The following is a 25760-nucleotide window of genomic DNA, read 5'->3' as shown; positions in this document are numbered from 1 at the left end:
TTGAGCAGTCTTAGGTTGACTGGTTGTTTGCATGAATGACAGAGGTGATACAGGGAGAGAGGTGCACTCACTGGAAACACATAACTGAGTATAGTGTGTTTGGGGGGCAATGTGTTGGACCGTGAGACTAGTCAACTTAGCTTTATGACACGATTGATATAAGAATCACATTTTCTCTTTTAGATTTCATCGTTTCTTAGATGTCAATAGCCACAAAGTACAAAAGACAATAGAAGGGTAAGTCAGTTTATATGTATATATATATACATATGTATATATGTGCATGTTCAGATATCTATGTATCTTACAGACCTTTTTATTAATACAGCTTTTTAGTTGTTAGTTGATTTTTTTTAACATTCTAGGATTTATGAAAAATTCATTATTCATTCCGATCTAAGCAAAGCTGCCAGTTGGAAGAGATTAACTGAAGAATTTCTAAATGCATCGCTTCCAAGCATAAAGGAATTCAAGGTATGCTATATTGTGAAATCTCTGCTGTTTCTAATCTGATTATTGTCAGCCTGATTCTATTAACATTTAGACATTCATTCTATTTTACTATTGTCCACCGACTAGAATCACCATCTGCTGGAAATTGACATAAAATCCACTGTGTCTCAGGCTTGTGATAAAAGAAGTATATTCATGTTTAATCATGTTGGCCCCAATCTACTGTGGAAATTGAGATCAAAGATTAGAAGAAATAATAGCACTTCTAGCTTTCTTAAAACTTTTCAATGACTTCTCAGCACTTTGCAATATAATTATTGGTATATCGCTCACTAGATGCTAGGTGCTGTTCTAAGCTCTTCCATATTCAGTCATGTGTCCCTAAAACCACCCCTTAGGCTCAATGATTCACTAGGATAACTCACAGAACTCCAGAAAGAAAACTGCTATCCTTATTGTATGGCTTATTGTAGTGAAAGAATACAGATGAGCAAAGGGGAAAGGTGTGGAGCAAAGTCCAGGAGAAACCAGGTACAAGCTTCCAGATGTCCCTTCGCAGTGAAGTTGCAGAGGGATGCACTTAATTTTCTCAGTGACAAAATGTTGCAAACCAGGGAAACTCCCCTGAGTCTTGGTGTTCAGGGTTTTTTTGGGGGGTCAGTCACATGAATATGCTTAGCTACTCAATCTCCCCAGAGGTCAAGCCAAGGACTTCAGGCCTGCAAAATTATTCACCATAAGTCACATTGTTAGCATAAACTGTCTGGTCAGACTGATACAGTGTGGCCCAAAGACTGCCATACAAATACACTGTACTAACAGGGTATTCCAAGGGCTGGGAGAATATCTCAGGAGCCAGTCAAGGATCAGTCCTGAAGATCTTTGAGATGTGCAGGGTTTGGACAACCCAGTCCTCCCAAATTAACTCTTTGTGCCTACATATGTCAAGTCAGTCTTCACAGTCCTTGTGGAATAGTCTGTTACTGATAGGCTTTCTCTCTCTTTACACTGAGTTGGTGACCTAAGAAAGAGCTTTAGATAGTTTTTAAAACTGTCCATCAATTTTAGGAAGGGCTATAAAGGTATTTCTGGAAGAGAGAGAACTGCAGTGCTATGAATCCATGCCCTAAAGATTAGTAAAACACTTCCATGTATTGTTCCTGCAAGGACCATTTTAAAAAAGGAGACAAATCTTTTTTTAAGTCTCTTCTTGATTCACTTTGTGTAGCTTTCTGAATGGACTGTAGAGCTTAATAATTTAGGCACTTCTTGTTCTTCAGTCACTAAGTCGTGTCTCACTCTGCAGCCCCACGGACTGCAGCACACTTGGCTTCCCTGTCCTTCATCTGCTGGAGCTTGCTCAAATTCATGTCCATTGAGTCAGTAATGCCATCCAACCATCTTGTCCTCAGTCATCCCCTTCTCCTTGTGCCTTCAATCTTTCCCAGCATCAGGGTCTTTCCCAATGAGTTGGCTGTTCACATCAGATGGCCAAAGTATTGGAGCTTCAACTTCAGCATAAGTCCTTCCAATGAATATTCAGAATTGATTTCCTTTAAGATTGACTGGTTTGATCGCCTTACAGTCCAAGGGACTCTCAAGAGTCTTCTCCAACACCACAGTTCAAAAGCATCAATTCTTTGGTGCTCAGCTGCCTTTATGGTCCAGTTCTTACATCAATATATGACTACCGAGAAAAACCATATCTTTGACTGTATGGATCTTGGTTGGCAAAGTAATGTCTCTGATTTTTAATACACTGTCTAGTTTGGTCATAGCTTTTCTTCCAAGGAGCAAGCATCTTTTAATTTCATGGCTGCAGTTACCATCCACAGTGATTTTGGAGCCCAAGAAAAGAAAATCTGTCATTGTTTCCACTTTTTTCCCTTCTGTTTGCCATAAAGTATTTGGACCAGATGCCATGATCTTAGTGTTTTTTGAATGTTGAGTTTCAGGCTAGCTTTTTTTCACTCTGCTCTTTCACCTTCATTAAAAGGCTCTTTAGTTCCTCTTCACTTTCTGTCATTAGAATGGTATCATCTGTATATCTGAGGTTGTTGATATTTCTCCTGACAGTCTTGATTCCAGCTTGTGATTCATCTAGCCCAGCATTTCCCATGATGTACTCTGCATTTAAGTTAAATAAACTAAGTGAAGTATATAGCTTAGGCACTGTGACACCATATTAATAATAAACATAATGGCAAGCATTTTTAGTGCATTTACTACGTGCCAAGTACTGTTATGTTAGTCCCATAAGACCATGATCAGTACTTACTGGTTTCTGTCATTTTTTTTGCCAGGCAAATCTCAGTTTCATCTGTACCAGTGAAAATACCAGAGTGGTGCAGAATAATTAAATGAAAAGATGAGTGTTACTTCTGATTCCTATTTTGACTTTTTCATTGGCCATCTCTGGTTATTTTTCTGTACACCCCCACCTTAGGGCTCACTGAATACAGTGGGACCATATTCCCTAATTCTTCTGTGGCACATGCTATGTCCTGTACCTGACCTTCCTTTTCTGCCTGAGGAATCTCATCATTGATTATCAAAATTCAAATACCATCTATAGATTCTATATATTTAACTTTTTATTGTGTTTGTTATTGTTTATTTCCTATCTCCTCAATAGCGTTTTACAGGTGTGGGGCTTTGCTTCTGATTTGTTCTCAGCACCTAGACGAGAGTAGACAATAGATACTGCAGGAATAATCTGACTGTTCTTTTTGGCCTTGCTATTCATCTCTGTCCTTGGCTCCTGCCCCGCTTTCACAGACAGAGTTGGTTGCCCTTTTCTCCTTTGCTGTGGCATCTCTGACATGTATGTTGGGGTACAGCAATAACTTCATTTTTTTTTTCAGCTTTACTGATATACAGCTTACCATGGAGGAATTTATTTTTAATAAATAAAGTTATGCAACCACAGTCCAGTTTTAAAACATTTCCATCACCCCAGAAGTTCTTCTTAAATCAGTTTTTTCTTTTTTTTGCAATCAGTGCCTGCACCCAACCCCAGACGAGTACTGACCTAATGATTTTTTTTTTAATCTGCCTCTGTGATGTTCACTCAGTTCTTCTAACCATTCTAAAGTCGGATTGCTTGTCTTATTAATTGTCAGAGTTGTTTATGTGGTTCTCATGCAAGTTCTTCATCAGGAAAGTGACTTACAGGTATTTTCTTCTAGGCCCTACCTTATCTTTTCATTCTATGAGTGTTTTTTTTGTTTGTTTGTTTTTCATTTTATGGGTGGTTGTTTTTGAAACTCAAAAGTTTTTCATTTTAATGAAGTCCATTTTACTTATCATGCTTTTGATGTCATATCTTTGCCTAACCCAAAGACTTTTCTTTGAGGTTTTCTTCTAGTAGTTTTAGCACTTGCATTTAGATTCATGGTCCATTTTGAGTAAATTGTTGTATATGTTGTGAGGATGGGATTTACAGTTTTTTGGTTTTTGCTTGAATGTATTTATCCATCCTATTACCATTTGTTGAAAAAACTGTTCTTTTCCTTTTGAATTGTCTTGGCAACTTTGTCAAAAACAAATTGACCATGTGTGTAAGGATTTACAAGTTCTCAATCGTTTGATTAATCAGTATGCCTATCCTTACATAAATGCCATACTGTCTTTGTTACTGTAGCTTTTAAGCTTTGGAATTGGGTTATAAAAGTCCTCCAGTTTTCTTCTTTTTCAAAACTGTTTTGTCTATTTTAGAGCCGTTGAATTTCCATACACATTGTAGGGTCAACTAAATTTCTGCAAAAGCCAGGTGGATTTTGTCAGGGATTGCATTGAATCCATAGATCAATTTGGAAAGTATTGTCATTTGTTAGGTTGAATTGTGTCCCCCAGAAAGATGTGTTCAAGTCTTAGTCCCTGATAATCTTACTATAGGGTCTTTGACAGTGTCAGCAAGTTGAAATGAAGTTAAACTGGATTAATTCAGTGATTGATATCCTCATAAGAAAATAGGAATTTTAACACAGAGATGCACATAGTGTTACACTATGCAGTGAAAGAGGCAGAGACTGGAACAATGTGGCTACAAGTCAAGGAAAGCCAAAGATTGCTAGCAACCATGAGAAGCTAGGAAGAGTCAAGGAAGAAGTCTTCCCTTGAGCCTTCATAGGGAGCTTGGACTGCCAGCACGTTGACTAAGACGTCTAGCCTCCAGAACTGAGAGAGAGTAAATCTCTTTGTTTTAAGCCGCATGATTTGTAAAATTTGGTAAGGAAGGCTTAGGAAACTAGTACACAATCTTACCAATATTATATCTGTTAATCTGTGAATATGGACTCTTCATTTAGTTAGATCATTTAAAATGTTTTTCATCATTTTTATTTTTTCATGTACAAATCTTGCATTTCTTTTATATACATTTCTAAATATTTTATTCTATTTGGTGCTATTATGAGTGGAACTTTTCTTCTTAAATTCATTTGCAGTTTGTTTATTATATACCTAGCCTTGTTAAACTCATTTATTCTAGTAATTTTCTTCTAAATTCCTTAGTATTTTCTGCATATAGGATTGTGTCATCTCTGAATAAAGGCAGTTTGACTTCTTCCATTCCAGTGGGAGATTTTTTTTTTGTTTTTTGTCTTATTGCAGGTGGTCCAATACAATGCTGCCCAGAAGACAAAGTCCGCATATTTGCCTTGTTCCCAATTTTAAAGGAAAAGCTTTAGTTTCAGGTTTTTTACAGGTGTGCTTTATCAGAAAGAGGATATTCCTTTTTATTTTTAATCAACCGCAAGGTTTTTTTTTAATTGTGAATTGTCAAATCTTTTTCTGTGTCTTTGAGATATTCCTATGTTTTTTGCCTTGAATTCTGTTCATATGCCTTAGTAAGCTCAGATTACCATAACAGAATTACCACACACTGATCTTTCAGTGACTTAAAAACAGGAATTTATTTCCTTATACTTTTGGAGACTGGAGATTAAGAGCAAGGTGCTGGCCACTTTGGGATTGCTGGTGAGGACTGTTCCCAGCTTGTCAGTGGCTGCCTTCTCTCTGTGTCCTCATGTGAAGACAGGAGCTCTCTGCTTTTAGCCTGTTGGACCAGTGCTCCACCCTCAGGAGCTGATTACCTCCCAAAGGCCCCTCCTCCAAGTACCATTGCATTAGGAGTTAGTTTCAGCACATAAATTGAAGGGGATATTGAAGAAGTTTGAAGTGAAGTCGCTGAGTCATGTCCTACTCTTTGAGACCCCATAACTGTAGCTGGTCAGGCTCTTCTGTCCATGGGATTTTCCAGGCAAGAATACTGGAGTAGGTTGCCATTTCCTTCTCCAGGGGATCTTCATGTTTGCCATGAAGTGATGTTACCAGATGCCATAATCTTAGTCTTTTGAATCTTTTGAGTTTCAAGACAGCTTTTTCACTATCCTCTTTCAGTCTCATCAAAAAGCTCATTAGTTCCTCTTCACTTCCTGCCATTAGAGTGGTATCTCTGCATATCTGAGGTTGTTGATAATTCTGCCAGCAGTCTTGATTCCAGCTTGTGATTCATCCAGCCTAGCATTTCGCATGATGTACTCTGCATATAAGTTAAATAAGCAGGGTGACGGTATACAGGCTTGTTGTATTCCTTTCCCAATTTGGAACCAGCCCGTTGTTCCATGTCCAGTTCTAACTGTTGCTTCCTGACCTTCATACAGGTTTCTCAAAAGACAGGTAAGGTGGTCTGGGACTTCCATCTCCTTAAGAATTTTCCACAGTTTGTTGTGATCCACATAGTTGAAGGCTTTAGTGTAGTCAATGAAGCAGAAGTAGATGTTTTTCTGAAATTCTCTTGCTTTTTCTGTGATCCAACAGATGTTGGCAATTTGATCTCTGGTTCTCTGCCTTTTCTAAACCCAGCTTGTACATGTGGAAGTTCATGTACTGCTGAAGCCTCATGTGAAGGATTTTCAGCATAACCTTGCTAGCATATGAAATGAGCACAATTGTATGGTAGATGCAACAGTCTTTGTCATTGCCCTTCTTTGGCATTGGAATGAAAACTGACCTTTTCCAGTCCTGTGTCCACTACTGAGTTTTCTAAATTTGCTGACATTTGTAACACTTTCACAGCATCATCTTTTATGATTATAAATAGCTCAGCTGGAATTCCATCACCTCCACTAGCTTTGTTTGTAGTGATGTTCTTAAGGCCCACCTGACTTCATACTCCAGGATTTCTGGCTCTCAATGAGTGACCACATCGGTGTGGTAATCCAAGTCATAACCAGTCCATCTAAAGGAGATCAGCCCTGGGTGTTCTTTGGAAGGAATGATGCTAAAGCTGAAACTCCAGTACTTTGGCCACCTCATGCGAAGAGTTGACTCATTGGAAAAGACTGTGATGCTGAGGGATTGGGGGCAGGAGGAGGAGGGGACGACCGAGGATGAGATGGCAGGATGGCATCACCGACTTGATGGACGTGAGTTTGAGTGAACTCCGGGAGTTGGTGATGGACAGGGAGGCCTGGCATGCTGCGATTCATGGGGTCACAAAGAGTCAGACACGACTGAGTGACTGAACTGAAGACCTTTTTCTATGATTCTTTGTAATCTTGCCACCTCTTTTTAATCTCTTTTGTTTCTGCTAGGTTCTTAACAGTCTCTCTCCTTTTTCATGCCCATGCTTGTGTGAAGTGTTCCATTGATATCTCCTGTTTTCTTAAGAGATCACTAGTCTTTCTGCTTCTTTTGTTTTCCACTATCTCTTTGCATTATTCATTGAAGAAGGCCTTCTTATCTCTCCTTGCTGTTCTCTGAAACTGTGTATTCCATTGGGTATATCTTTCCCTTTCTCCTTTGCCTTTCATTTCTCTTCTTTCTTCAGCTGTTTGTAAAGCCTCCTCAGACAGTCACTTTACTTCCTTGCATTTCTTTTTCTTTGGGGTGGTTTTTTTTTTGGTCACTGCCTCCTGTACAGTGTTACGTACCTCCTTCTGTGTAGTTCTTCAGGCCCTCTGTCTACCAGATCTCATCTTGAATCTATTTGTCACTTCTACTGTATAATCATGAAGGATTTGATTTAGGTCATACCTGAATGGTTTTCCCTACTTTCCTCAATTTTAGCCTGAATTTTGCAATAGGGAGTTTATGATATGAGCCACAGTTAGCTCCAGGTCTTGTTTTGGCTGACTGTATAGAGCTTCTCCAATTTTGCCTGCAAAGAACATAATCATTCTGATTTTGGTATTGACCGTCTGGTGATGTCCATGTGTAGAGTCATCTCTTGGGTTGTTGGAAGAGGGTATTTCCTTTGTTCTTCTGTTAGTCTTTGCCTTGCTTCATTTTTGTACTCCAAGGTCAAACTTGCCTGTTATCTGGGTATCCCTTGCCTTCCTTCTTTTGCATTCAAATCTCCTGTGATGAAAAGGAGATCTTTTTTGTTGTTAGTTCTAGAAGGTGTTGTAGGTCTTCATAGTGTAGTAGTAGTCCTATTTGCTCAGTCGTGTCCACCTCCTCACAGCTCCATGGACTGTAGCCTGCCAGTCTCCTCTATCTGTGGAATTCTCCGGGCAAGAATACTGGAGTGGATAGACGTTCCCTTTTTCAGGGGATCTTCCCAGCCCAGGGATTGAACTGGGGTCTCCTGCATTGCAGACAGATTCTTTACTAACTGGGCCACCAGGGAAGCCCCAATAGGTCTTCATAGAACTGATCAACTTCAGCTTTCTTGTCATCAGTGGTTGGGACATAGACTTTGATTACTGTGATGTTGAATGGTTTGCCTTGGAAATGAACTGAGGTTATTCTGTTGTTTTTGAGATTGAACCCAAGTACTGCATTTTTTACTCTTGTTGACTGTGAGAGCTAATACATTTCTGTAAAGGGATTCTTGCCCACAGTAGTAGATAAAGATGAGATTCCCAAGTGGCTCAGTGGTAAATAATCTGCCTGCCAAGCAGGTGATGTGGGTTTGATCCCTGGGTCAGGAAGATCCCACAGAGAAGAAAATGGCAAACAGCTCCAGTATTGCTGCCTGGGAAATCCCAAGGACAGAGGAGCCTGATGGGCTACATCCCGTGAGGTTGCAAAGAATCTGACATGACTTAGCAACTAAACAACAAAAGTAGATATAACGGTCATCTGAATTATAGTTCCCATCCATTTTAGTTCAGTGATTCCTAAGATGTCAGTGTTCAGTTTTGCCATTTCCTGCTTGTCCACATACAATTTACCTTGATGCATGGACCTAACATTCCAGGTTCCTGTGCAGTATTGTTCCTTACAGCATCAGACTTTAATTTCACCACCAGACACATCCACAGCTGAGTGTCATTCCCACTTTGACCCAGCTGCTTGCTTCACTCTTACTACAGCTACTAGTATTTACCCTCCGCTCTTCCCCTTCATGGATCACAGCCTTGTCGTGTTGAAGTGCCTTGTATAACTCAGTGAAGCTATGAGCCATGCTATGCAAGGCTACCTAAGATGGAAGAGTCATACTGAAGAGTTCTGACAAAATGGCATCCCCTGGAGAAGGAAATGGCAAACTACTCCAGCATTCTTGGCTGGCGAACTTCATGGTCAGTGTGAAAAGCTTAAGAGATATGACACCAGAAGATGAGCCCCCCAGGTTGGAAGGTATCCAGTATGCTGGGGAAGAGCAGAAGGCAGTTACTAATAGCTTCAGTAAGAAGGAGCATAAAAGAACAATTAGCCCATGTTATAATGAATTGAAGTGCAGTTAACCTACAACACTGTGTTAGTTCCAGGTGCACAACACAGTGATTTGGTATTTCTAGTTACCATTTGTCACCATACAAAGTTATTGTCATATTATTGACTGTTCCCGCTATTATTCATGTCTTCCCCATGACGACTCATTTCTTGTGTAAGTGAAAGTTTGTTCCTCTTACTCTCCCTCACCTATTTCACTCATTCCCCATCCCTCTCCTCTTTGGTTAGCTGCTATTCTCTGTATCTTTGACTTTGTTGCTGTTTTTTTATATTAGATTTGGTTTTGTTCATTTGTTTTGCTTTTTAGATTCCACGTATAAGTGAAACGATACAGTCTTTGTCTTTGTCTCTCTGACTTATTTCACTTAAGCATGTTCATCCCTAGGTTCATCCCTACTGTCAAAAAGGTCAAGATTTCATTCTTTTAAATGGCTGAATAATATCCATTGTATTTATATGCCACTTCTTTTTTACTCACTCATGTATCTGTGAACATTTACGTTTCTTCCATGTCTTGGCTGTTCAGTGAGCATAGGGATGATGCATCTATTCTTTCAATTTAGCATTTTTGTTTTCTCCACATGAATACCAAGAGCAGTGGAGTTGTTGGATCTTATGGGGTTTTTTGTTTGTTTGTTTTGGCTACACAACCTGGCTTCCAAGATGTTAGCTCTCCAACTAAGGATTGAACTTGGGCCATGGCCGTAGACGCCCAGAATCCCAACTACTGAATCCACCACAGAACTCCCTATTTTTATTTTTTTAGGATGCTCCATACTGTTTTCCATAGTGACTGTACCAATTTTCACTCCCGCCACCAGTGTACAAGATTTCTTTCTTTTCCACATCTTTTCCAGCACTTCTAATTTTCTTTTTCATATGACCGTTCTGACAAGTGTGAGGCAATATCTCATTGTGATTTTAATTTGTATTTCCCATATGTTGACTGATGTTGAGCATGTTTTCCTGTGTCTGGCCCTTGGTATGTCTTCTTTGGGAAAATGTATATTCAGATCCTTTGCCCATTTTTTTAATCTGATTTTTTTTTTTTTATGTTGAGCTATATGAGTTCTTTGTGTATTTTGGATATAAACCTATGTCAGGTATATTGTTTGTAAGTATCTTCTCATATTCAGTAGATGGCCTTTTCAGTTTGTTATTTTCCTTTGTTGTTTAAAAGTGTTTAAGTTTGATGTAGTCCCAGTTGTTTATTTTTCCCTTTGTTTCCCTTGCCTAAGAAGCATCCCCCAAAATATTGCTAAGGCTGATGTCAAGCAATGTACTCCCTGTTTCTTTTTCAGCGTTTTATGGTTTCAGGTCTTCTATTTGATTTTTAATCCAGTTTTAATTTACTTTTTGTGCATAATGTAAGAACGTTGTCTGCCTTGGTTCTTTTGCATGTAGCTGTCCAGTTTTCCCAACACCATTTATTGAAGAAGCTGTCTTTTCCCCGTTGTATATTCTCGTCTTCTTTGTCATAGAATAATAGACCGTATACATTTGGGCTCGACTCTGGGCTCACTGTTCCATTGATCTGTGTGAGTATTTCTCTGTCATTATTGTGCTGTTTTGGTTACTGTAGCTTTATAGTGTAGTTTGAAATAAGGGAGTGTGATACCTCAAGCTTTGTTTTTCCTTAACAAAATTGTTCTGGCTATTTAATCACATTTATTTGTGATTCCATACAAATTTCAGAATTATTTGTGGTAGTTCTGTGAAAAGTACCATTGGTATTTTGATAGGGATGCATTGAATCTGTAGATTGCTGACTAGTGCTGTCATTTTAACAGTATGAATTCTTCCAATATGTAACAGCTGCAGGTCTTTTCATCTCTTTGTGTCATCTTCAGTTTCATTCACCAGTGTGTTTTTTCCAAGTATAGGTGTTACGCATTCTTAGGTAGATTCATTCCTAAGTGTTTCATTCTTGATGCAATTGTAAATGGGATTGTTTTCCTGATTTTTCCTTCTCATAGTTTGTTGTTAGTGTATAGAGATTCAACAGCTATCTGTATATTAATTTTGTGTACTGCATCTTTAGTGAATTCATGAAATAGTTCTAATAGTGTTATTATGGCATCTTTAGGATTTATATATATTATCATGTAATCTGCAGTAACAGTTTTACTTCTTCCTTTCCAGTTTGGATTCCTTTTATTTCTTTGCCTTGTCTGATTGCTGTGGCTAAGACTATGTTGCATAGAAGTGACAAAATTGGTCATCCGTGTCTTTTGTCTGATGTTAAGAGAGTATGCTGTCACCTTTGATATTAGATGTGGACATATCATATGTGGCCTTTATTATGTTGAAGTATATTCTGTCTATACATGTTTAAGTTTTTATCATAAATGGATGTCAAATTCTGTCAAAAGCTTTTTTCTTCTTCTGTTGAAATGATCATATAATTTTATTTTCCAGTTTATTAATGTGATGTATCATATCAATTTGCAAATTTGAATCATCCTTAATCCCTGGGATAAACTCCAGTTGATCATGATATATGACCCTTTTAATGTATCATTTGAATATTTTGTTGAGCATTTTTACATCTGTGTTCATGAGTGATATTGGCCTGTAATTTTCTTTTTGCGTGTGATATTTTTCTCTGATTTTGGTATCAGGGTGATGGTGGCCTCTTAGAATGATGTCAAAAGTGTTCCTTCCTTTGTAGTATTTTGAAATAGTTTCAGAAGGATAGATTTTGACTCTTAAACATTTGGTAGAGTTCACCGGTAAACACATCTAGTCCTAGACTTTTGTTTGTTGGAAACTTTTTGGTTACCAGTTGAATTTAATTACTGGAAATCGGTCTGTTCGTATTTTCTGTTTCTTCCTGATTCAGTCTTGGGAGACTGTGCATTCCCAGGAATTTGTCCATTTCTTCTAGATTGTTCATTTTATTGGCGTATACTTCTTTGTGTAGTGTCTTATTACCCTTTGTATTTCTGTGGTATGGGTTATAGCTTCTTCATTTCTGATTGTATTGACATGGGTCGTCTTTCTTTTTTTGATGAGTCTGATAAATTATTAAATTTGTTTATTTTTTCAAGGAACCAACTCTTAGTTTCACTGGTCTTTTCTATATTTTTTTGTCTCTATTTCACTTATTTTTGCTGTAAATCTTTATAATTTCTTTCCTTTTACTAACTTTGGGTTTTGTTTGTTCTTTTTTTTCTAGTTCCCATAAGGTGTGAGGTTATGTTGTTTACTAGATATTTTTTGTTGTTTACTAGATACTTTGAAGTAAGATTGTACTGCTGTAAACATCCCTCTTAGAACTGTGTTTGCTGTGTTGCATAGATTTTTGAATCATATCCTTTTTTCATTTGTCTCTAGATATGTTTGATTTCCTCTTTGATTTCCTCAGTGACCCATTGGTTCTTTAGTAGCATATTATTTAGTCTCCCATGGCTTTGTTTTTGTTTTTGGTTTTTGCAATTTTTTTTTTGTAGTTGATTTCTAGTCTCATAGCATTGTGGTCAGAAAAGATGCCTGAACTGATTTTTAGTCTTCTTAAATTTACTGAGTCTTATTTTGTGGCCTAGTATGTGATCTTTCCTGGAGAATGTGTATTCTGCTTTTTTTGAATGAAATGCCCTACATATATCTGTTAAGTCCATCTGACCTAATGTATCACTTAAGGCCAGTGTTTCCTAGTTTATTTCTGTCTAGATGATGTGTCCATTATGTATGGAAAGACGTCCCCTACTATTATTGTGTTACTGTCATTTTTTTCTATGTTTGTTATTTGATTTCTGTATTTAGGTCTTCCTAAGTTGGTTTCGAAGTGTTTACAGATGTTGTATTTTCTTGGATTAATCTTTTGATCATTATGTAATGTCCTTTGTCTCCTTTTGCGGTCTTTGTTTTAAGGTCTCTTTTGTCTTGTTTAAATTGTACTACCACAGCTTTAATTTCCATTGTATGGAAATCCTCTCTCCATTTCCTCACTTTCCATCTACATGTTTCATCTTTAGATCTGAAGTGAGACCCTTATGAGCAACATCTATATGGGTTTTGTTTTTGTATCCATTCAGCCACACTTTGTCATTAGATTGGAGCCTTTGTAGTCTATTAATATTTAAAGTAATTACTGAGGGGATTCCCTGTTGGTCCAGTGGTTTTGCTTTCACTGCCAGGAGCATGGGTTCAGTCCCTGGCCAGAGAACTACGATCTGGCAAGCTGCACAGCACAACCACAAATAAATAAGTTATATAGGTCTGTTCTCATTGCCATGTTGGTAATTGTTCTGGGATTTTTTTTTTTTTTTGGTTGTCATTCATTTCTTCTTTTCTTGTGATTTGATGACTATCTTTAGTGTTAATATTTGAATTTCTTCCTGTGTGTGTGTGTATTATAGGGTTTTGATGTGTGATAACCATGAGATTTTTATATAGCAGACTTTATATATTCATGATTATTTTAAGTTTCTGATCTCTTAAGTTGGAACACATTTCACAACCCTGTGTTATCCCCCAACATTTAATGTTTTTGACATTTTAATATTTTAAAATCTTTTTGTTTTGTGTGTCTCTTAATTACTTATTGTAGATATGAATCATTTATCAGAGGAGCCTGAAGAGCTACATTCCATGGGGTCACAAAGATTTGGACACAACTGAACGACTAATACTAATTACAAATTGTGGATATAGACCATTTTATTATTTTTATCTTTTAACCTTCCTACTAGCTATATAAGTGGTTGATCTACTACCTTTAATGTATATTCATCTTTACCAGTGAGACTTTTCCTTTTGTAATTTTCTATCTCTAGTTGTGATCTTTTCCATTTAAAGAAGTCCCTTTAACAATTCTTGAAAAGTTGGTTTGGTGTTGCTGAACACTTTAAGCTTTTGCTTGTTTGTAAAACTTTTGATCTATCCTTTAAATCTGAATGTAGCCTTGCTGGGTAGAGTATTCTTGGTTGTAGGGTTTTTTTTTTTTATTATTCCATCACTTTAAATGTATCATGCTACTCTATTCTGGGCTGGAAAGTTTCCACAAAAAAGCCAGTTGATAGCCTTAAGAGAATTTCTTCATAAATAACATTGATTTTCCTTTATTGACTTTAAGATTGTCTCTTTAGCTTTAATTTTTTGTATTTTAATTACAGTGTATCTTCGGGTGGATCTCTTTGGGTTAATCTTGTTTAGAACTCTGTGTTTCTGAGCTCAATGTCTGTTTCCTTTCTCATGTTAAAGAATTTTTCAGCTGTTATCCCTTCAAATAAGTTTTCTGCCCATTTCTCTTTCTTCTTCAGGGACCTCCCCCTATAATATAAATGTTAGTATTCTTGACATTGTCCCAGAACTCTCTTAAACCATCCTTGTTTTAAATTTTTTGTTGTTGTTGTTCAGCTTACATGATTTCCAGTACTCCATCTTATACTTCATCAATCCATTCATTTCTCTATATCATCTCATCTACTGTGAATTACTTCTAGTGTATTTTTAATTTCAATTGTTGTATTTGTCACCTGCGTTTGGTTTTTCTTCGTGTTTTCTAACTTTTTGTCATGCTTCTCATTGTGTTCATTCTTTCTTCTCCAGAGTGTGGGAAACTCTACCAGGTAGATTGCTTATCTCCACATTGCTTCTTTTTTTTTTTTTTTTGGCATCTTATCTTGTCCCATCATTTGGAACATATTTTTCTGTCACCTCATTTTCCCTAATCCTCTGTTTTTATTTCTGTTCATTAGAACAGAATTAGTAGAATGAGTAGAATGCTCATATTTCCCAGTCTTGGAAAAGTGGCCTTGTGTAAGAGATGTCTTTGGGCCCCTGGCAAAGTACTGCCGTCTGGTCACCAGAGCTATTTGCTCTGGCCTCTCCCTCTCTGGGCTACGTGGACCCATGTGTTGTGGGCTAATTGTTGTAGGCACAGTAGTACATAGGGCTGATCCTCAGCATGGTTGGCTGCACGAGCTGGCCTCATCTAGGTCTGCCAGCTGCTGGTGGGCAGTGCAGGCGCCTGGCACAGCTGGCTTCAGGACCCAGGAAGTCCCTATGCTGGTCCACTAGTGGGTGAGGCTGGGTCCTGAACGCACTGGTAGTTGGGCCTTGGTCTCCACATGGCTGGCAGCTTGCCTAGGGGTCCTAGGATTGTTGCTGATTGGCTGTTGGGCAGGTAAGCCCCATGTGCTAATAGGCTGGAGAAATACTCCAAGATAGTGCTTGCTTGCACTCATGTCCTCATAGAACAAGCTCTCCAAGATGGCTACCACCAGCATCTGTGTCCTCAGGGTGCTCTCCAAGATCAGCAGGTGGGTTTGACCAAGGCTCCTTTGAAATTGCTGCTTATGCCCTGGGTCCTAGAACATGTGAGATTTGTGTGTTCACCCTTTAAGAGTGAAGTCTATTTTCCATAGCCTTCTGAGTCACTTGAATATAAGCTTTCAGTTCAGTTCAGTCACTCAGTCATGTCCAACTCTTTGTGACCCCATGAATCGCAGCACGCCAGGCCTCCCTGTCCATCACCAACTCCCAGAGTTCACTCAAACTTACGTCCATCGAGTTGGTGATGCCATCCAGCCATCTCATCCTCTGTTGTCCCCTTCTCCTCCTGCTTGCAAGCCCTCCCAGCATCAGAGTCTTTTCCAATGAGTCAACTCTTCGCAAGAGGTAGCCAAAGTACTCGAGTTTCAGCTTTAGCATCATTCCTTCCAAAGAAATCCCAGGGCTGATCTCCTTCAGAATGGACTGGTTGGATCTCCTTGCAGTCCTAGGGACTCTCAAAAGTCTTCTCCAACACCACATTTCAAAAGCATCAATTCTTCGGTGCTCAGCTTTCTTCACAGTCCAACTCTCACATCCATACATGACCACAGGAAAAACCATAGCCTTGACTAGATGGACCTTTGTAGGCAAAGTAATGTGTCTGCTTTGCAATATGCTGTCTAGGTTGGTCATAACTTTCCTTCCAAGGAGTAAGCATCTTTTAATTTCATGGCTGCAGTCACCATCTGCAGTGATTTTGGAGCCCCAAAACATAAAGTCTGACACTGTTCCCACTGTTTCCCCATCTATTTCACATGAAGTTATGGGACAGGATGCCATGATCTTCGTTTTCTGAATGTTGAGCTTTAAGCCAACCTTTTTGCTCTCCTCTCACTTTTATCAAGAGGCTTTTAGTTCCTCTTCACTTTCTGCCATAAGGGTGGTGCCATCTGCATATCTGAGATTATTGATTTTTCTCCCATCAATCTTGATTCCAGGTTGTACTTCTTCCAGCCCAGCATTTCTCATGATGTACTCTGCATATAAGTTAAATAAGCAGGGTGACAGTATACAGCCATGACGTACTCCTTTTCCTATTTGGAACCAGTCTGTTGTTCCATGTTCAGTTCTAACTGTTGTTTCCTGACCCGCATACAGATTTCTCAAGAGGCAGGTCAGGTGGTCTGGTATTCCCATTTCTCTCAGAATTTTCCACAGTTTATTGTGATCCACACAGTCAAAGGCTTTGGCATAGTCAATAAAGCAGAAATAGATGTTTTTCTGGAACTCTCTTGCTTTTTCCATGATCCAGCGGATGTTGGCAATTTGATCTCTGGTTCCTCTGCCTTTTCTAAAACCAGCTTGAACATCTGGAAGTTCACGGTTCACGTATTGCTGAAGCCTGGCTTGGAGATTTTTGAGGATTACTTTGCTAGCATGTGAGATGCGTGCAATTGTGTGGTAGTTTGAGCATTCTTTGGCATTGCCTTTCTTTGGGATTGGAATGCAAACTGACCTTTTCCAGTCCTGTGGCCACTGCTGAGTTTTCCAAATTTGCTGGCATATTGAGTGCAGCACTTTCACAGCATCATCTTTCAGGATTTGAAATAGCTCCACTGGAATTCCATCACCTCCACTAGCTTTGTTCATAGTGATGCTTTCTAAGGCCCACTTGACTTCACATTCCAGGATGTCTGGCTCTAGGTGAGTGGTCACACCATCATGATTATCCAGGTCGTGAAGATCTTTTTTGTATAGTTCTTCTGTGTATTCTTGCCACCTCTTAATATCTTCTGCTTCGGTTAGGTCCATACCGTTTCTGTCCTTTATCGAGCCCATCTTTGCATGAAATGTTCCCTTGGTATCTCTAATTTTCTTGAAGAGATCTCTAGTCTTTCCCATTCTGTTCTTTTCCTCTATTTCTTTGCATTGATCGCTGAGGAAGGCTTTCTTATCTCTTCTTGCTATTCTTTGGAACTCTGCATTCAGATGCTTATATCTTTCCTTTTCTTCTTTGCTTTTTGCTTCTCTTCTTTTCACAGCTATTTGTAAGACTTCCCCAGACAGCCGTTTTGCCTTTTTGTATTTCTTTTCCATGGGGATGGTCTTGATCCCTGTCTCCTGTACGGTGTCACAAACCTCAGTCCATAGTTCATCAGGCACTCTATCTATAGTGCCTATCTATAGTCCCTTAAATCTATTTCTCACTTCCACTGTATAATCATAAGGGATTTGATTTAGGTCATAACTGAATGGTCTAGTGGTTTTTCCTACTTTCTTCAATTTAAGTCTGAATTTGGCAAAAAAAAAAAGCTCATGGTCTGAGCCACAGTCAGCTCCCGGTCTTGTTTTTGCTGACTCTATAGAGCTTCTCCATCTTTGGCTGCAAAGAATATAATCAGTCTGATTTTGGTGTTGACCATCTGGTGATGTCCATGTGTAGAGTCTTCTCTTGTGTTGTTGGAAGAGGGTATTTGCTATGACCAGTGCATTCTCTTGGCAAAACTCTATTAGTCTTTGCCCTGCTTCATTTCACATTCCAAGGCCAAATTTGCCTGTTACTCCAGGTGTTTCTTGACTTCCTACTTTTGCAATCCAGTCCCCTATAATGAAAAGGACATCTTTTTTGTGTGTTAGTTCTAAAAGGTCTTGTAGGTCTTCATAGAACCGTTCAACTTCAGCTACTTCAGCGTTACTGGTTGTGGCATAGACTTGGATAACTGTGATATTGAATGTTTTGCCTTGAAAACAAACAGATCATTCTGTTGTTTTTGAGATTGCATCCAAGTATTGCATTTCAGACTCTTTTGTTGACCATGATGGCTACTCCATTTCTTCTAAGGGATTCCTGCCCACAGTAGTAGATATGATGGTCATCTGAGTTAAATTCACCCATTCCAGTCCATTTTAGTTTGCTGATTCCTAGAATGTCGATGTTCACCCTTGCCATCTCTTGTTTGACCACTTCCAATTTGCCTTGATTCATGGACCTAACATTCCAGGTCCCTACGCAATATTGCTCTTTACAGCATCGGACCTTGCTTCTATCACCAGTCACATCCACAGCTGGGTGTTGTTTTTGCTTTGGCTCCATCCCTTCATTCTTTCTGGAGTTTCCACTGATTTCTCCCCTGATCTCCAGTAGCATATTGGGCACCTGCTGACCTGGGGAGTTCCTCTTTCAATATCCTATCATTTTGCCTTTTCATACTGTTCATGGGGTTCTCAAGGCAAGAATACTGAAGTGGTTTGCCATTCCCTTCTCCAGTGGACCACATTCTATCAGACCTCTCCACCATGACCCGCCTGTCTTGGGTGACGCCCCAGGGCATGGCTTAGTTTCATTGAGTTAGAGGAGGCTGTGGTCCTAGTGTGATTAGATTGACTTGACTAGTTTTCTGTGAGTATGGTTTCAGTGTCTGCCCTCTGATGCCCTCTTGCAACACCTACCTTCTTACTTGGGTTTCTCTTACCTTGGGCACGGGGTGTCTCTTCATGGCTGCTCCAGCAAAGCACAGCCACTGCTCCTTACCTTGGAGGTGGAGTATCTCCTCACAGCCACCCCTCCTGACCTTGAACATGGAGTAGCTCCTCTAGGCCCTCCTGCGCCCATGCAGCCACTGCTCCTTAGGTGTGAGGGAGCTCCTCCTGGCCGCCGCCCAGGGGCGGGGGGTAGCTCCTCTCAACAGCCGCCCCTGACCTCAGACATGGGATATCTCCCCTCAGCCATTCCTGCACCGTCGTAGCCTGGCACTCTGGGCCACTGCCCCTGACCTCGGACGTAGGGTAGCTCCTCTTGGCCGCCACCCCTTGGGCATGGGGTCCTCCCGGCTTCTGCCCCTGAACTCGGACATGGGGTTGCTCCTCTCGGCCGCACTTGTGCACCGTCACAGCTGCCCGTGAATATAAGCTTTACTGACCTTAAAAGCCAAAAGTTCTAGAGGCTCATCTTCCTGGTGCAGAGCTCCAAGGCTGTAGAGCCAGATGTGTGGCTCAGACCCCTCACTCCTTGGGGAGAACTCCCATTCGTGGGAGGATAATTCTAACTGGGTGCATGGATCTTGACTGTGCCATGTCCCCACCTCTCTTACCCATCTCATTGTGATTCCTTCTTTGTTTCTTTAGTTGCAGAAGATCTTTTCTGCTAGCCTGCAGGGGCATTCTCACCAATTGTTGTTGTTTAGTTGCTAAGTCATGTCTGACTCTTCTGCAACCCCATGGACTGTAGCCCACCAGGCTCTTCTGTCCGTGGAATCTCCCAGGCAAGTATACTGGAGTGGGTTGCCATTTTCTTCTCCAGGGGATCATCCTGACTCGGGGATTGAACCTGCATCTCCTGTGTTGGTAGGCAGATTCTTTACCACTGAGCCATCATTCTCACTATTAGTTGCTCTGTAAATAGGTGCAATTTTGGTGTGCCTATAGGAGATGAGCTTCCCAATCCACCATCTTAGACAGTCTCCTGTGTCATCTAAACGTTGACTTCCAGAGTCCTAACTTAGCAGCATTCTTTTTTCCTTAATATCATCAGTATGTTATTACTAATACATGAAACCGTAGTTTCAGGTGTACAGAGTTCTTTCAGAATAAGCAATCTGACGTAAGTGATTACCACAAAATAATAGATTTATATATTGGGAGTTATTTTCTTCAAGTATTTACATTTTAGACCACTTTTCTCTACGGAATTAAAGTTTCATTTTTTGTCTTTCTTTTTTTGGTTAAAGGAAGTTAAGGCATTTCCAAGCAGAGAAATTATCTAAAAAGAGGCAGCTCTTGTAGTCTTATTAGCCATACATTGCCTTATACCTAGGGAAGTTTACCAAGTGCCTTCTGTGTCCCTGGTGTCACTGGGTTGTAGGAATACAGAATACGCAATGCATGATCATCACTAGCCAAGTAGTTATTGAATAGCTATTTAGTTATAATTATGGTAAACCCTATAAAGATATACATGAAGTACCACACACTATATAATAGGGAGAGGTCACCTGAAACTTCCCTTCCATTCCTTGAATTTAATTCATTTCCTCTCTCCTTTCCATGCATAGTTTATAGTGCATAGTTTCCATGCATAGTGTGCTTATTTGGAGTGTTTTTAACTTTGACACCTTTTTAAATGTGATTTTTATAAATACAATTTAAATTTTAAAAAAGTATAGAAGTTGAAAAATAGTAAAAGGAACATCTGTCTACTTTTTGTTCAGGTTCACCAGTTGGTATCCTTTGATCCAGAATATTCCTCACCATTTTTTTTCCTGACCTTGACATTATTGAAGAGAGCAGGCTAATTATTCGGTAGCTTGTCCTTCAGTTTAGGTTTGTCTGACAGTTCCTCATTATGATTCACGTAGTGCGTTATTTCACAGGTTCCTCTGTCTGTACATGTTTGAACTATAAAAGCAAGTTTAGAGATTGAGATTTATTTAGGTATGATTGTCTTCTTGATGCACACAAAAAAATTGAGGACATAACTGTCATGAGGTAATCTGTTCTTTTTTTGAGAGAGGGGCCTGCACCAAATTGGCATACAGGATCTTAGTTCCTCACCCAGGGATCAAACCCATTCCCCCAGCAGTGGAAGTTCCAAGTCTTAACTACTGGATGTCCAGGGAAGTCCCAGGGTGAAGTTTTATTTACTCAAACTGGTTTAGAAAGCTCTTACCAACCTCAGTGATTCATATTTTTCATTTCTTGTTTTAAAGACAGATGTACATTATTCCATACTGTCACTTCTTCTGTGTCTGTCTGATTCTCCTTCGAACAGCAATTATGTGGAAACACCAAGAGATAAAGAAATGGGTATGTTACCAAATAAGAGAGAAATTGTTTTATGATAAAATTACTAGACATTGAGAGTTTATAAGAAGCTGTAAATAAATGTATGAAATAAATATTTCTATTGTCTTTAAGTGCAATTGTAATTGTAAATTTTCATATAAAATATAAACTATGACTTTGTAAGTTAAACTACTTTCAATTATGTAAAGAGAAAAATCAGAACTGAAGATAAAAAATTAAAATTTTAAATATATTAGAATGTCAATTTATTGTCAGTATTTTTGAACTTTAATTTCTCAAGTGTGTTTTATTTTGAGTTTTGCTAAACTTTTTACTATAATTTGGAGTTTCTTTCCCACATATTTCTGATAAAACTGTTGAGATTCTTCTGTTGTATTTTAGAAAAGAAGGATGATTTTGACTGGGGAAAATACTTGATGGAAGGTGAAGAGATTGACCTTGGCCCAAATGTAAACACACCGGTGAGTGGCAGTAGTTTTGCTGTATAAATACATCCCAGGTTATTTAGATTATTTTTATGGGTCCTTCTGCCTTATAGTAACGTATCTAAACTAGGAACACTCTTCACTAAATTAGAGTAGTTTATTATGGAATTTTTATTAAGATTTTGCACCAAAAAACTGGGACTAGAAAGTTGATCAGAATGAATATATGTACCCCTTAAGCAGCTGTAAATCTAGGGATTTTTGCCACCAGAAATAATTCCATCCTGTAATAGTAACTTTCAACATGTATTAAAAGTTTCATTTGATACAGTTTTTGCTTTTCTTCCTGAAATTTTCATAATCTGAATAGGTCCATTTGTTAGGTGCTCTAAGGTTAAGGTTTATTTCCTTCTTTTAATCAGAATTGGTCTGAAGAAAGTGAAGATGAAAATGATCAACAATCCTTAAGCAGAGAGGACTCTGGGATTCAGGTGGACAGGACACCCTTAGAAGAACAAGATCAAAACAGAAAACTGGGACCTCGAGTCATCTGGAAAGGTTCTCTGTGTTCTTGAATGCTGGCATCTCTCTAATAGAATTCTCTAAAAGGAAAGGCAGGCTTTGAGAAGCAGTCCCATGTGATTTATAACATTGGTAAGCTCTGCCTTCCTAATAAAACAAACCTTTTTAAACCATTGGCAGATCTTCTGTAATGCATTATAAGTATTATAGCTCTATAGAATTGATGTTGAAAAGGCATTTACAGTTCAATTTTGGTCTTTTTTAATAGGTTTGAGAACTTTTTAGTCTTAAATGGTTTGTTTATATTTATACTGAAGAAAGATTGGCTTTGATAAAGTTGTTATTCAGTTGCTCAGTCGTGTCCAACTCTTTGCAGCTCCATGGACTGCAGCACGCCAGGCTTCCCTGTCCTTCACTGTCTCCCGGAGTTTGCTCAAACTCATATCCATTGAGTCAGTCATGCCATCTAACCAGCTCATCCTCTATCATCCCGTTCTCCTCCTGCCTACACTTTCCCAACATCAGGGTCTTTTCCAGTGAGTTTGTTCTTCGCATCAGGTGGCCAGAGTATTGGAGCTTCAGCTTCAGCATCAATCCTTCCAGTGAATTTTCAGGATTGATTTCCTTTATGATTGACTGGTCTGATCACCTTGCAGTCCAAGGAACTCTCAAGAGTCTTCTCCAGGACTACAGTTTGAAAGCATCAATTCTTCAACTCTCAGCCTTCTTTATGATCCAACTCTCACATCCATACATGACTATTGGAAAAACCATAGCTTTAAATAGACAGATGATGTCTCTGCTTTTTAATACGCTGTCTAGGTTGGTCATAGCTTTTCTTCCAAGGAGCAAGCGTCTTTTAATTTCATGGCTGCAGTCACCCTCCAGCAGTGATTTTGGAGCCCCAGAAAATAAAGTCTGTCACTGTTTCCATTGTCTCCCCACCTATTTGCCATGAACTGATGGGGCCAGATGCCATGATCCTAGTTTTTTGCACGTTGAGTTTTAAGCCAGCTTTTTCACTCTTTCACCTTCATCAAAAGGTTCTAAAGTTAGTGACTAAATAAAAGAAAAATAATGTATAATAATTTTTTGTATACTTTGATTTAGTTTGCTGTTTCCATTTGTGTTTGTCTAACTACTCAGGATAAGTACTTCGGATCCCTTGGTTCCCTCAGGCTTTTCCCTTATATGATGTGTCCATTGATGTCCTTTCCGTGCTTTTCTTTGGAGTTTCATGTCCTTCCTGCCCATCCCCACCAATCAGAGTTCTTTATATATAGATAGTAATTCCAAGGTTTTATACATTGCTATTTTCTTCCCTTAGTCACCTGTTAACATTTTCATGGTATCCTTCAAACAGAATCTGATTTTTTTAAATATTTTATTGTACTTAAATCTGTGAATTTTTCATGATATGGTTAGAATTTAGACCTTGATATTTTTCTTTATGAAAACATTCCCCTGTATTTTCCTTCTCTTTGCTTTTTTCTCTTTGCTCTTCAGTGACCACCAGATCTTCTCCTATATATGAAATGAAGAACAGCTTACTTTTCCTCTTATATATGAAATGAAGAACAGCTTACTTTTCTCCACTGTCAGCAGCAAATTTCTCAGCAGTGTCTAGTGAACAGTCCATTCTTTCCACATTGCTTTGTGGTTCTAAAATTATTGTATATTGATACACTTACTTCTGAACATTCAGTTCTTTGTCCTGAGTGTGAGTTGTGGAAGCCCAGACTGTTTATGTCTTTGTAATGTGTTTCAACGCACAGAAGGCAAGTTTTCCCTTCACCTCCTTTACTCTGTTTCAAAATTGGCTTAGCTATTTGTAGACTTCATTCTTCTGTAGACATTTTGGGAGCAGTTTGGTAAGTTCTTTTTTAAAAATCCAGCTGGAAAAAAAATCCACCTGTGATTTTTATTGGGATTGCATTGAATTTATATATTTAGCTTGGGGAGATTTGACATCTTTTCTGTGGAAATATCTATATTCTAATTCTTTTATGTCTTACTAGATTTTAGAAATTTTCTTTGTCAAGATCTTAAGTTATTTGTTGATTTCTATGTGTGTTAATAGTTGTTGTGGTTAATAGTGTCTTTTTTTGTTTTATTTATTGCTGACATAGGGGGACACTTGGTTTTTGTAAATTGTTTTTTTTTCCCCAGCATTCTTGCTGAACTCTTGTATTAATTATATATTGTTAATTCCCAAAATATTGGGTTTTTTTAATAGATGATCAGTATTCTTTGCAAATATTGACAGTTTTATCCACTACTAGTTCTTAATATCCTATTAATGAAATGTTAACCATGTCTCTTTTCTGGCCAGCCCTCTAGTCTGCAGAGGAAGCAGTAGCAATGGGCGTGGATTTCCTGGAGTGGTTTTTATCCCAAGAAGGTTGCCCATGAAATTCTGTAGTTAAGTGTGATGGTTTTGGCATAGGTTCTGGATATGTGGCCTTTGCAAAATTAAGAATATTATTCCTGTTTTTCTGGGAGTCTTTAATCATAAATAAATATTAAACTTTATCAAATGCTGTTCTTTATCTGTGAGGTAATTCTATAATTCATCTATTTTGCTCTACTACTTTACTGATAGATTTTTTTGATAGTGAATCGTTATTGTATTCCTAAGCTAAACTTCTTTTGACTACATCATGGGATTGGGTTATTAGCTTTTTTTCAAATGGAAATTTGTAATCTTTATTCTTTGATGAGTTACTTTCTCATATTATGTTTTCATTTGGTTTTAGAAGCAAGGTTATATTAGCCTCATAATGTTAGGTAGCTTTCCCTTTTTCTGTTTTCTGCACCAATCTGTATAAGATGGGTAATCCTTCAAAGCTTAGTACTAGTCCTGAGGCTTTGGGGCTGCTTGGAAATATCTTTACTTACCATTTCAATGTCTTTCATGATTATTAAACTATTCAAATATACTATTTGTGTTTTTTTATTCATGGGGTCATTTTAAGATTGAGTAACTTTTTTAATTTGTAGCAATGACATTAATTAAATTTTATATATATGTCTATAGTTTAAACTGCTTTTATGTATATATATACATATACATATATATATATGTATATATATATATATATATATATATAAATGTCAGATATCTGTTATTTTAAAGAGCTTTTTTCAATTGAATATTTGAATAGAATCCTAAGTCTGGCTATCATAGCAAAGTTGATCGAGTATTCTTTTCTTAACTCTTATAACTTAAATGTAACTAAATTTCTTTCCACTAGATGAGCCAGATGTCCGAAGCTGGTTGGAACAGCATGTAGTCCATCAGTACTGGACAGTCAGGTCCTCAAGATTTCCTCATAGTTTGCATTTGCATTCCAATCTAGCTGCTGTCTGGTAAGAAGTTAGTTTTCATTTCATGTGTTGATAGAAGAAACTTTATGTTTTAAATTTGGTTTTGAGTTGTGATTTAAATCAAGTAGTTCCTTAAACTTTTTAAAAATTGAAGTGTACTTAATTTACAGTGTTGTATGAGTTTCAGGTATGCAGTTATGCATACAGACATTACATGTGTGTATGTATATATTTTTTCAGAGTCTTTTCCACTGAGTTGTTACAAGATGTTGAATATTGTTCCCTGTCCTATATAGTAGGTTCTTGTTTACCTGTATATATGTTAAT

At 38.3% G+C, this 25760-nt stretch overlaps 1 protein-coding gene across 7 annotated transcripts in view; it reads left to right on the top strand.

Annotated features, from left to right (window-relative positions):
• The window catches only part of TUBGCP5 (tubulin gamma complex component 5), a 59016-nt gene that overhangs the window by 2147 nt on the left and 31109 nt on the right, over positions 1–25760 (top strand). For 6 of the 7 annotated variants that reach the window (XM_060409595.1, XM_042243585.1, XM_060409594.1 and 3 more), the window contains exons 2-7: positions 184–237; positions 366–474; positions 21063–21159; positions 21541–21620; positions 22007–22142; positions 25361–25475. In XM_060409595.1, the coding sequence (XP_060265578.1) occupies positions 184–237; positions 366–474; positions 21063–21159; positions 21541–21620; positions 22007–22142; positions 25361–25475 (591 nt within the window). Of the gene's footprint in view, positions 1–183; positions 238–365; positions 475–19498; positions 19620–21062; positions 21160–21540; positions 21621–22006; positions 22143–25360; positions 25476–25760 lie in introns of those variants that run through there. The other variant, XM_060409596.1, reaches the window with a different exon arrangement.

Source organism: Ovis aries, chromosome 2, assembly GCF_016772045.2.
Source record: "Ovis aries strain OAR_USU_Benz2616 breed Rambouillet chromosome 2, ARS-UI_Ramb_v3.0, whole genome shotgun sequence".
Classification (NCBI taxonomy): domain Eukaryota; kingdom Metazoa; phylum Chordata; class Mammalia; order Artiodactyla; family Bovidae; genus Ovis; species Ovis aries.
This window is presented reverse-complemented; position numbering and strand designations above follow the sequence as displayed.